Source organism: Stylophora pistillata, chromosome 2 (assembly GCF_964205215.1).
Source record: "Stylophora pistillata chromosome 2, jaStyPist1.2, whole genome shotgun sequence".
NCBI lineage: Eukaryota > Metazoa > Cnidaria > Anthozoa > Scleractinia > Pocilloporidae > Stylophora > Stylophora pistillata.
Window position 1 is genome coordinate 48,590,895 of NC_142520.1, and position 11,483 is coordinate 48,602,377.

The 11,483-nt window shown below is 37.8% G+C and overlaps 2 protein-coding genes across 2 annotated transcripts; both read right to left on the reverse strand.

The window, feature by feature from the left end:
- Positions 1 to 1,193: 1,193 nt before the first annotated feature.
- Positions 1,194 to 10,025, reverse strand: LOC148740008 (uncharacterized). Its single transcript, XM_088748061.1, has 4 exons — positions 9,602 to 10,025; positions 9,212 to 9,326; positions 3,350 to 3,444; positions 1,194 to 3,205 (listed from the first exon to the last, which is right to left on the reverse strand). Exons 1-4 carry the CDS (start codon positions 9,929 to 9,931, stop codon positions 2,537 to 2,539), a joined length of 1,209 nt encoding a protein of 402 aa, XP_088604187.1. The 5' UTR covers positions 9,932 to 10,025; the 3' UTR covers positions 1,194 to 2,536.
- Positions 5,879 to 9,182, reverse strand: LOC148740009 (P2X purinoceptor 7-like). Its single transcript, XM_088748069.1, has 3 exons — positions 8,233 to 9,182; positions 7,785 to 8,039; positions 5,879 to 7,562 (listed from the first exon to the last, which is right to left on the reverse strand). Exons 1-3 carry the CDS (start codon positions 8,460 to 8,462, stop codon positions 7,397 to 7,399), a joined length of 651 nt encoding a protein of 216 aa, XP_088604195.1. The 5' UTR covers positions 8,463 to 9,182; the 3' UTR covers positions 5,879 to 7,396.
- Positions 10,026 to 11,483: the final 1,458 nt, after the last annotated feature.

Consider the following 11,483-nt stretch of genomic DNA (forward strand, 5'->3'; position numbering starts at 1 on the left):
CATTTTTTGTAACTCAAGATAATGAAGAATAATTCTATCTACGTCGTTACTGATTAACTTAAATGCGCGCAAATTACTTAAAAGGCCGATATGACTGAAAGAAGGAAAATCACCGTTTTCATTCAAACTCAGATATTGGGTGCGAAATCCAGCGTAACATGTTAAGCTCTAGAGAGAGCCAACTTCTAAAAGCGGTAAACAACTGTTATTTTCTAACATTTTTTGGCCTTTATTTGGTTGGAATAAGGCAGGTGCTTCCGTAGCTAAATATAGAAGTGAAACAAGCTGTAAATACAAGAAGGGAATAATATACATAACGCACGTAGCCTTTGGGTGTTCTTAATTTTGTTTAACTTAATTAATAGAACTTGCCTCAGTTTTTGTAACTCGAAATAATAAAAAGCAATCTTATCTACGTCCTAGCTGATCAACTTAAATGCGCGCAAGTTACTTTGAAGGCCACTATAAATGAAAGAAGGAAAATCAGCGTTTTCATTCCAACCGAGATATAATGCGCGCTATCCCAGTAAAAATAAACATTTTCTTAAAGCTTAATAAACACTGATTTCGGATATTTAAACTAATTTTATGACTGAACAGAGTTGGAGCTTATTCTTTCATGCCGAGACATATTACAACATATGTTTGTTTGACGACGCATTTTAACAAACACGCTTCTATCTTATCGGAACGTGACCTACACGTGTTGATCTGAAAAAACGAGTCTGAAATTTTTATTTTAACACCTCGTTATTTTTTAGCCATCCTTTTAACTTGAAAGTAGCGCTTTTGAGCGAAGTTTTCAAAGTACCTAATCATTCTAAGCAACATATGGCAATCTGCGGTCTTTCCTTGCACTTAGGTGGCACGGAAAGCCGTAAAATCTTGAACAAAAGCTCATCTTTCAAACCGGCAGTCTAAATCCCACAGGGATCAACGAACGCTTTTCCTTCCACTAATTTATTCCTGTTTTTCTCGTTGCCATGCTCCCACCAATAACGTAGCTCCATTTTCTGCCTTTAAAAGCACATTCAACCCACAATTCCTCTATTCGCTCCGACGAAGGGCTAACGCTCGAAACGTCAGCTTTTGTAATCATTACGGTGGCCAATTTACCATTTCAACTTTGTTGATATATCCAATGTTTTTCAAAGTAGAGGCTATATCTCAAGAAGTAAAGCAAAAATCGAAAATCCGGAACATCCTTTTAGGTTTATTATACATTCAAATTTCACGAAAATTGACCGAATAACAGCCACGATTAAACTATCAATAGATCAGAGCTCATGCCAAAAACACTTGAATAAAAAAAAGTGACTTAACATTTTTTATAACGTTACTCAGCTTAGCGATGTCAAAAGGCATGTCAGGCAACAAATTCTTCAGATTGCCTGCAATTGTTGAGAAGTGAGTATTAAATGCTTCAGCCATGCATTTATTCATTATTTATCTAAAGTCGCCATAACTTGTGATTTTGGATCGGAATTTATGGAAGGCTTGACGAGGTCTCAAAAATTTCTTGATGAAATATTCAGTTAAAACATTAAACACATATTGCATATTTTATATCTGATACTACTAAAGAATCATCAATGAATACTTCACATTTCCTTGAAAGATCGATGAGTTCTGAGTCTGACTTAAACTGATTCTATTGAATTTGATTTTCCCAGAAAAATCCTGATGGCAATTAATTTATTGACAATGAGAAGCTGAAGATGTTTAATGATCTTAGTATTGTTGCTGGGGTGATGGTCAAGTCATTTTATCTCTGCTGTGAGAGGAAAAAGATGCGCTATTACTGACCATTTTAAAATGTTCATCTAACTTGGATCACAGTGCGACATTAAATGAATAACATCATCCTCTGCAAAGTTCTTCTTAGACTAAGTTTAAAAAGTAACGCTCTAACTGTGTGTTATGGAGAGCGCCCATATTTCTTTAAAAAGCGTGGCGTAACGCAGTTACTAAAAATAGAATAAAGAAGTTTCTAGAACGTTTAATCATGCTGACTGAGCGAGTACTCTTGATAGAGCTTTCTAGAAACGTTAGTGTGCAGATTTTCGTTGTGACGTAATAGTAGTGTAATGTTACTAAAAATAACAGTATTACAGTTCTCTAGAACATTCTGGAACTTTTGTAGAAGATATGCGAGGAGTCGCGATCAGTTGAAGTGAGGCCCTTTTAGTGAGTTAGTACTGCTGTTGCGAAGAGCCCAGAGGAGTTAGTGTTGAAATCGTCAGCCGTGTGGAACGCTACGTAGGAGAAAGTACTGTGGACGTCGACAAGTTACAAGAGTTTCAAGTGGACCGTGAGTTGTGAATTAGTGCACTGAGATTGAAGTTGTAATATTTATAGAGAGCTCCAAGTTAAAGGGTAGTTATTGTATTGGTATTAATATCGCTCCGTAAGTAAGTGGATAGTTATTGTACTGGTTATTGATATCGCTCCGTAGTTATTACGTTAGTCAATAAAATAGCTGAGATAGTACGAGTTGTATTTTTCTGTCGATTTGGAAAATACTGTAACACTGTGTTTAACGGATCCATAGGTTCAATGAGTAGGACTGGGATAGCAGATTGATTGAAATGCGATTACCACGACCAACACCATAACCAAAGTCTTGTTCACTGCATCCCTCATCATCAAAAGAGGCATCGTTAGCCTCTGTGATTCCAATCCCATGATCTGCACGATCACATTCCTCTCCTCCTCCACCAATCATCATCACTGATCCATCACCAGTACTCCAGTCACACCAGAAGCCGATCTTGTCGGCACTTTGGATGTGTCCACTGCAATTAGCCTGTTGAAACCCATCTGTTGAATTGTACAGTCCTCCATATTGAACCGTACAGTTTCCAAGACACTGATCAATGGCCCAACCACTGCCATTTCTAAAGTCACCGTAACTTGTGATTTTAGATCGAAATGTTTGGCCACTCAAACAATTACCTGAGGTCTGTAACAAAGGGGTGTGGCTGGAGTCGTCACTGCGCGTAATCTTTAATTCGCTACCGCGGACTAACCAAAAGGTTGGTGAAATCATATCATTATTCATAGAGGGGTTGTTTGTTGTTCCAATAGCAATTTGCTGGTCATACCACCATCTCCCATCGTCACGCATCCAATTCTTGCCATCGCTGTTTGAGAATCGAGCGATAAGAGTCCAGTGTTGGTTGTTGTCAGCCATGTGGCAGTAAACCTATTAAAGGAAGAAGAACAAGGTTTTAATTTGTTTGTATTGCCAAGCATAAGCTGGGTTAAAGGCTTAGTTATCTTAGCGTTCACCTGCAATACTGTTAGAAATTCGAATCATGCTTTGCCCTTTTTTACTTTCATTGCTTACCTGAAATTCAATTTCCCCAATTTTTAGCCAGTATTCGCCATCCAGTAACTGCTTGTTATTTATTATTTTAGCAACTTCACGACATGAGTTGGCGACTGTGGGATAAATCCAACAACAGCATTTAAGTTCACCCTTCTCAATGAAGTATAGTATCATTTAATTCGAGTATCATGGCTTTGAGGCCACTTTTTGGTGCCTTCTACGGGAATTTTCGAACCCAAGAAATTTCTTCTCGATTCATTATACAATCTCCTTAAGAGCACCTTTAATACTGGAATAACCTATTTTCTAATCTCTCCATTTCGAGCGGTTTCTATTTCTAAATCTTTGCACTTTAAAGCTTTTTAGGAGGAAAGTATTCCCATCTGATGGTATAGCCACATCAATAAATTAAAAGAAATTTGATTATCTTTTCTTTTTTAATAACAATACATGGACAGCTTAATCTTATTCTACGACTTTCTAGATGGGCCTATCGTAGAGTATAGCTACTTATTATTTTCCTAGATCGTAACAAATTGAGTGATGGTCTCGCTTTCCTCGTGTTTTTTTTTTTTTTACTGGCGAAATTTGAGCCCACAAAATGGGGTCTTCTCTCGTGGAGGGAAATATTCAATGACTCAACATTCCGCGGCCGTTTTTTAATCAGCTTCTGCATTGGATAACGCGCATAAGGCATCTTGAATATTAGATACCGCGGTAACTTGGGGGTCAGCAAGGAGAAAGAATGAGCGTTGTTTATCGCTTTTTGCAACCAGTTGCGTCGGAGAATATGTTTAAGCTTTTGCACCACTTTTGCCATTATTTAGCGAGAGAATTTTGATCGTCATAGGATCAAACGGCGGAATTAAAGCGGTATTTAACAATTCGGCCATGAGTTCGATTAATCCTCGTCACCAGTGTAAAAACGTGTAATAATAGTTTCCTTCCGATCGGTTTTCATTTTTAATGGCTGCATGCCCATCCTTCTTACACAATATCACAACACGACGGCATACGCTCGCTCTACGAATTTTACTCTTGGTTGGAAAAGCATGATTTGTGTTTAGCATTTTGTCAACCATTAACTATTACAAAGCCCTCCCTTATACAAATACAATCCCTCTGCTATGGGATAAAAGTTAAATTCTCAAAAATAAAATTCATATATACCTCCTCTCACCGAAATTTACGCGAGCGAGAAACAAAACAAAACAAAACAAGCAAATCTGTTGAAACGACTTACTAAGTTTAATACTGGTAATCTTGTTTTAGAATTAACAAAGATCCTCGTAGCGACAACGGGAGGCTGTAACGTATTTGAGCGATCGAATATTTACAATCTGTCTCGCTAGATTAGGATTACAGACTGCTTGAATCTTGCGTCTTCATCGGCCGAATCACGTAAGTTAGCACAGTTTTCAACACAAATCAACTTAAAAAATATTATTGATTAGACTTTTTTTTAATTGTTAGAGAAAGAGTATGCACAGAGACCATCAGGTAGTCGCCATTAGATACACTGATGAAGCGAACATCAAGCACGAAATGATTTTTAACGGGTATGTAGTTGCCTCATTAAAGTGTCAATACGATTAAATTTGGGGTTTCGTTTTTTATTACATATTTCGAAAATATATGCAAAAGTGACTTACCGTGCCAAGTTTGGAGTCGAAATATGATCTGGAAGTGTGTTTATTTGCACTACAATTTTCGTAAATATCCTGCCACCATTACTCGATTCAGAAAATGACTGGGAGTAGTATTTGAAGGAGTTGGGGCGAGATGTGAAATAGAAACATCAACACGGCAAAACAAGGTACACAAACGTGGCTAATTTCGCATTCAGGACGAGATATTTTTGGAAGCTTTGAGAGGTTCTTTCTTCGCTATTTTTGACTAAAACGAAAGTACGCCTGGTAGACATTATATAATAATAATAATAATAATAATAATAATAATAATAATAATAACATTATTTATCCTCGAATTTCAAGGTAGCACGCAAGTGCTAATATCTCCGAGCAACAACTAAACTGAAACTAAATAAATTCAAATAATGGTGGTTTTTGAGGAGAGGGGAAAACCGCAGTACCCGGGGAAAAACCTCTCGGGGCAGAGTAGAGAACCAACAAACTCAATCTACATATGACGTCGGGTCCGGGAATCGAACCCGGGACACATTGGTGGAAGGCGAGCGCTCTCACCACTACACCAACCCTGCTTCCCCAAACCCTGCTCCTCCCACGTTGTGTTGTTCAGGACTGTGGAAACATAAAGAACGATGAATTGGGGATCTCTATTCATAATTCTCCTAATTCGGGTAGCGTTAGACTAAAGTGGAAAAGGTTCGTGTCTATTCATCGGAAGGATTTCAAGCCAGTGGGAAAATTTGCAGTGTGCTCCCAGCATTTCACAAGGGATTTTTTTACGCTTGCTTTTCCGATGAAAGGCATGAAAAGAAAGTTGAAGAAGGGGACGTTTCCAACTATTTGGAGAAAATCGTTTGAAACACTCTCAAAGCGGAGTCGACGATCGGTGAGTGAAATTACAATGTATTTGCGCTGTGCTTATCACCATAACATTTGTTTCCTCACTTACCTGTGACATGATTTTTTTCTGGCATCGTTGTTCAATATTCGTGTAATGAATGCTCCGACTATTTAGACTTCCCATATTGTTGCATGTGTTTTCATACTTTTCTGCTTTCTTCTCATAGATACAGTAAAACGGGCGTTTGCGAAAAATGGGCATTTGCGCTGGGTGGACGTGAAGTCAATTCCCCAATTCCCAGACCTTTCCACTCAAGCGTAAAATGTAGAAAAAGTGAAGCTACATAGAAATCCGGTTCTCTATTTTTTGAGATATTACCTTGCTGTTACTTTAAGATTTCACAGTTCTCCAAAGTTCCCTCCAAGAAATCAGCAAATTTTGAGTTACACGCGAGTCTTTTAAAACGACCAAAATTGAACTTAGTCTGATTTCTACATTCTATAAATTCAGTTACTGTTTGCGGGTGATAAAGACCCTATATGGAGTCGTGAAGAAATCGAAAATGCATATAAAAAACTAAAGGAAGATGATGACTCAGTGAAGACTCATCAGAACCCAAGGTACAAAGATGCAGAATCTACTGCATTCCCATCTGAGCTCTAACTATCCTTTGGGAAGTGATTTAGGCTTAAAACTAAATCCAGTATGAGAGGATCTATTTCAGCACAAGAATACTTGAAATTCGTTTTTTAATTTAATCAGATAAGAATTGGAAAAAAAAAAAAAAGAGGCATAGCCAGCCCATAGACTGGAAGTCCCAGTCCTAAGTGTTCGGTTTGTCCACACTACCACTTGGGTGGGCTAGATAGCTTGAGGGCTCAAAGTTGTCATGTGTGCAATGAACAGAATTATTACAAAAAGGCATTTTTCAGAATGTATGTGAGATCAAAAACCAAATCCACAATTAGCCAGGTTTACAACAAGTTGAAAAAACGGGCAACACGCTGAGAAAAACAATAAAAATGATTATCATTTTGTTAGTGTTATTTTATTATTTCAGATGCTATGATTAAATGAGTATTTCCTTTCAATCATTTTTTACAGGTTGGACCTACAAAGAAAAAAACATTCAAGACGAACCGAAGGGAATTGTTTCTCTTTTCCAAACTTCTTATTTTGTTTCAGTTCTGCTACTTGTGCTTCTTCCCAAACCTAAACTTTCTTTATTTTTAAGACAGGTACCTTATTAACCGTGGAAAGTTTCTGCAGTAACTGTGGCCAGACAAAAGTCTGGAAGAGTCAACCAGACCTGCTAGGAATGTTTCCAGCAGGTAACCTGCTATTAAGTTTTGCAGTGCTCTGTACTGGGGCATCCATCCGAAAGGTACTACTGGTATTTACGCACATGGGTATATTGGCTTACCATGAGCCAACATACTATTATCACCAAAGGCACCTTTTGATCTCCTCCATTATCTCCTTCTGGCGAAAATACCAGAAGAGGATACTGGAGACACTGACGAACAAGGAAGTTTAATGACACATGACACTCTTCAAGAGCAAAATGTCCATTTATTATTCATTTTCTTCATCTTCGAATCCACGGTAACGGCCATTTTGACTCGGAAATTGTTTCCTGATTATATTGTAAGCACAACAGGGCAAGGGGTATCGCTTGGAACTACCTATATAACTCCACAGCAGTCTTGTAAATTGGTGATAGGCCACAGACCTCAGGAATCTAGTGAGGGAAATATCATCACTGTTCATTCAAGGAAGGATTGGATGGAGATAAATAAATAATCCTTTGAAAAATAAGCAGTGGGGCCAATAAAGCCATTTAGAAAATGAAAAATGTGATTCTATGAGATCAGTCCACGGCGATAAACCTAGATGAATCAATTATTCAACGCTATGTAAGGTTCGATCGTTCCGATACAAAGTCATCAATACCCCAACTTACTCATCATCACTTTTGTTGCTTTGCCCACGAACAGTTGTATACGACTTTCCAGCTCGTGTTTTTAGGCCCAGTGCAGCCACTTCCAATACGTGGCGGTTTAAGCAGACGCTTTCAAACCCTGGATGGAGGGTTATGCATACGTTCTGGTCTCCAATGGCTTCTTCCATGACCTCTTCGCAGCGATCTATCTCTTTACAGCAAATGCACTCCTCCGCTTTTGTCACACGGCTGACAGAGCAGTTCGAGCACGAACACCTGCAAAATAATTTGAAAAATTTGTCAAACGAAAGAAAAATACGTCTGTATAAAATCATTACTTGTCTGACCGCTTTAATAAAACTATCGCATAAAATCAGGACTACAGTTAATCACATAGCAACGATTTTACGACGGTTGTTTGAAATTGGAAAATAAAACTATAAATCTACATTCCATGATAATACCATACCATTCATTCGCTGGCACCTCTCCCGAATATCTTCGCTGAAACAATTGTTCATCTTCTTCTTCGCGGTGAACTCTCTCGTTGTAGACCGCGGCTTCTTCCTCGGTGGCAAGAGGTTCGTAACTGTCGTCGCACGGCGCAAACTCAGAAAATTCCTCAATCACTTCGTCAACTATAAAACTTTCTTGATCACTTTCAGATGTGCAGGAAGAGGAATCCGACAGAGATGACATCTTAAACGTCTTATAAACGGCTCTAAACACACAAGCTTTTCCCAAATGCGAATATTTTGGTTGATGTTTCTACGTAGCAGTGCATAAATCACGTGGTCAAACGCAAGACCGCTTTACGGAGATCTCGAATGCTATTGTTTTGCGAACTTTGTAATGGCGGACGGTATCTACGCACTTTTCAGTGGGAAATTTCCAGCCCCCGTACGCAAGTATCGTTTCAGTTTTTCGCTATTTGTATAATTTTGAACATATAGAAAAGATTTATGTTAAAATAACCCTGAAACAAAAACAAAAATTTTCGTCGTAGTAGCACTTTAAAACCCACTTCCTCGCATTGACTGTAAATTGCCACTGGCAATCTGGTAAAGTCCCCCACACAGTATTGTGAAGCGCATTTGATCATCTACACAGTCATGTTAATTTGCGCTATTTAGAAAGCTTAATTAATTCATTTGATACTGAGTGGCGACGGCATACTAATGAACTTTCGGATCATGTCTTAAGAGAAAAGAAAAGAGTCTGTATGGGGAACCAATTCCGCTTTCAATTCCTGTTATGAAGTTTTTTCAAAAGCTGTTGTTATTTCATTTTTTTTCCAGAGAGTGAAAGAGTTCTGTCATATTCTTAGATGCGCCAGCCAGCTGGATTTTGCTTAAGGAGCGGTTATTTACATTTTCGGCTCCATTGAGCACTCTTATTACTTTTCCCTGTTCTAAAGGTTTAATTAAAGAAAAAAATTGCAATCTTACCAATTATTCGACAGTCATCTCCAGTCCAAGGATGTATGCAGGAACATGAAAATGTTCGGTTCTCCTCATGAAACAAACAAGAACCGCCATTACCACAACCTGACACGAGACATCCCTAAAAATAACAAGCATGTATGGTCGTTTAACAGGCATATTTACCTTACTGAGTAGAAATCTTCCAAATCAGCTGCGGTCGTTTTGCGGGTACTCGAACTTGACAGAATTAAGAGATAAGGAGCAAACACTCAATAACTCTCGGAAATTTCAAACTACTATGCATGTAATTGAGAAGCTCTCTTAGAAATGAAAACGACAACTGTTTTTCTTTTTGTACGTGTTAAAAAAAAAAAAAAAAAAAAAACCAAGAGAAAAACAATAGAAAAACTTTACTTTGAGCACCATAGAGAAAGTAAAGCCTTCTTGATCATAAAACTGAGCATTTCCGTCGATGATCCCATGCTTGTTCAGTTCACAAGTTCCTTTCTCGTCCTTTTCAGTTGGTTCCTCGAAGTTTGTAGAAGTACACCAGGAGTTTCTGAGGCACGAAAGGCTGCATGATATTTGATTGGGAGATTGAAACCGTTTGACAGCATGACCAGCGAGTCGCTTGTTCTCCTGGGTGGTGAAAAACGCTGAACGAGAAAGCGTAGACTCTTCTCTCGCGAAAATAATGGCGATTCCTTGAAAGAGGAGGAGGAAGAAACTTTCCTTGATCGCCATTTCTAAACATACAAGGCACGAACAAAGTGACGTAAGTTTTATAAGCGTTGAAACAGTACAACACGATTGGCCAGTCCTTGTCGAGGTTGGATTAAGGGAGAAGCCAGATGGTAACCTGATAGACGAATATTTGTTAACTTTCCGCGTAAACCTATGAAATGGAAGAATCCTGTGTTGCTAGTTGATTTCTTTGTCATCTTGTCGAAAGAGACGATCCTTTATTTGTTTCTGCGACCCAAAGCATTAACATTAACGTTATAAATTATTTACTGCACGCCTTAGGATAAATCGGTTATCAAAAAGAAAGTCTCGTTCATGATAAAAAGTGATTCTTCAATATATGATTTTTTTTCAACTAACATTTGGGTGCGAAATCCAACATAACATCCTCATCTCTAGAGATAGTTAACTACTAAAAGCTGAAAACAATGATTGTTTCTACAATGTTTTACCTTTATTTGGTTGAAATGAGGCAGGTGCTTTTGTATCTAACTATAAAAATGAAACAAGCTGAAATTACGGGAAGGGAATAATGCACAAAGCGCACATAGCCTTAGTGCGTTCTCCGTTCTTTATTTAACTTAATTGATAGAACTTGCCTCATTTTTTGTAACTCAAGATGATGAAAAATAATTTTATCTACGTCATGGCTGATTAACGTAAATGCGCGCAAGTTCTTTAATCAGCGTTTTCATTCAAACTGAGATATTGGGTGCAAAGTCCAGCATAAAATGTTCAGCTTTAGAGAGAGCCAACTGCTACAAGTGGTAAAAAACTGTTATTTTCTAAATTTTTTTGCTTTTATTAGGTGGGAATAAGGCAGGTGCTTTCGTAGCTAAATATTGAGGCGAAACAAGCTATAATTAAAGGAAGGGAATATTATACATAACGCACGTAGCCTTTGTGCGTTCTAAATTTTGTTTAACTTAATTAAAAGAACTTGCCTCATTTTTTGTAACTCAAAATAATGAAAAACAGTCTTATCTACGTCTTAGCTGATCAACTTAACTGCGCGCAAGTTACTTTGAAGGCCACTATACACTATACAGCCTGTCATGAGACATCCCTAAAAATAACAAAGATGTATGGTCGTTTAACAGGCATATTTACCATATTGAGTGGAAATGTTCCTATTCAGCTGCTGTCATTTTGTGTATATGTTGTGGTTCAATTTAATCCTTGGTTTAAATTTTATTTTCTATCGTTTCAACCCTATTATCATACATTACCATAACCAAAAACAATGGAAAATAATATTTAAACCAAGGATAACATTGAACCACAACATATATTTGTAAAGTAAACAGAACTCAACGATCCGCAAAAATCTCAAACTAATATACATGAAAACGTGAAGCTCCTTTACAGTTGAAAATGAAATAAAAAGTTTTTCTTACTGCAAGTGCTGAAAAAATTATATATATACCTTGAGCACCAAAGAGAAAGTAAAACCTTCTTGATCATAAAACTGAGCATTTCCGTCGAGGATCCCATGCTTGTTCAGTTCACAAGTTCCTTTATCGTCCTTTTCAGTTGGTTCTTCGAAGTTTGT

What these genes read in the sequence shown, in the direction of transcription:
- LOC148740009 (XM_088748069.1), bottom strand. Translation starts at nt 8,462, where the DNA reads ATGTCATCTCTGTCGGATTCCTCTTCCTGCACATCTGAAAGTGATCAA. An exon ending in GAGGTGCCAGCGAATGAATG is followed by an intron (nt 8,040 to 8,232) that starts GTATGGTATTAT and finishes ATTATTTTGCAG; the next exon opens with GTGTTCGTGCTCGAACTGCT. An exon ending in AGCAACAAAAGTGATGATGA is followed by an intron (nt 7,563 to 7,784) that starts GTAAGTTGGGGT and finishes TTCCCTCACTAG; the next exon opens with ATTCCTGAGGTCTGTGGCCT.
- LOC148740008 (XM_088748061.1), bottom strand. Translation starts at nt 9,931, where the DNA reads ATGGCGATCAAGGAAAGTTTCTTCCTCCTCCTCTTTCAAGGAATCGCC. An exon ending in CTTTCTCTATGGTGCTCAAA is followed by an intron (nt 9,327 to 9,601) that starts GTAAAGTTTTTC and finishes TGTTATTTTTAG; the next exon opens with GGATGTCTCGTGTCAGGTTG. An exon ending in TTGGGGAAATTGAATTTCAG is followed by an intron (nt 3,206 to 3,349) that starts GTAAGCAATGAA and finishes TTCCTTTAATAG; the next exon opens with GTTTACTGCCACATGGCTGA.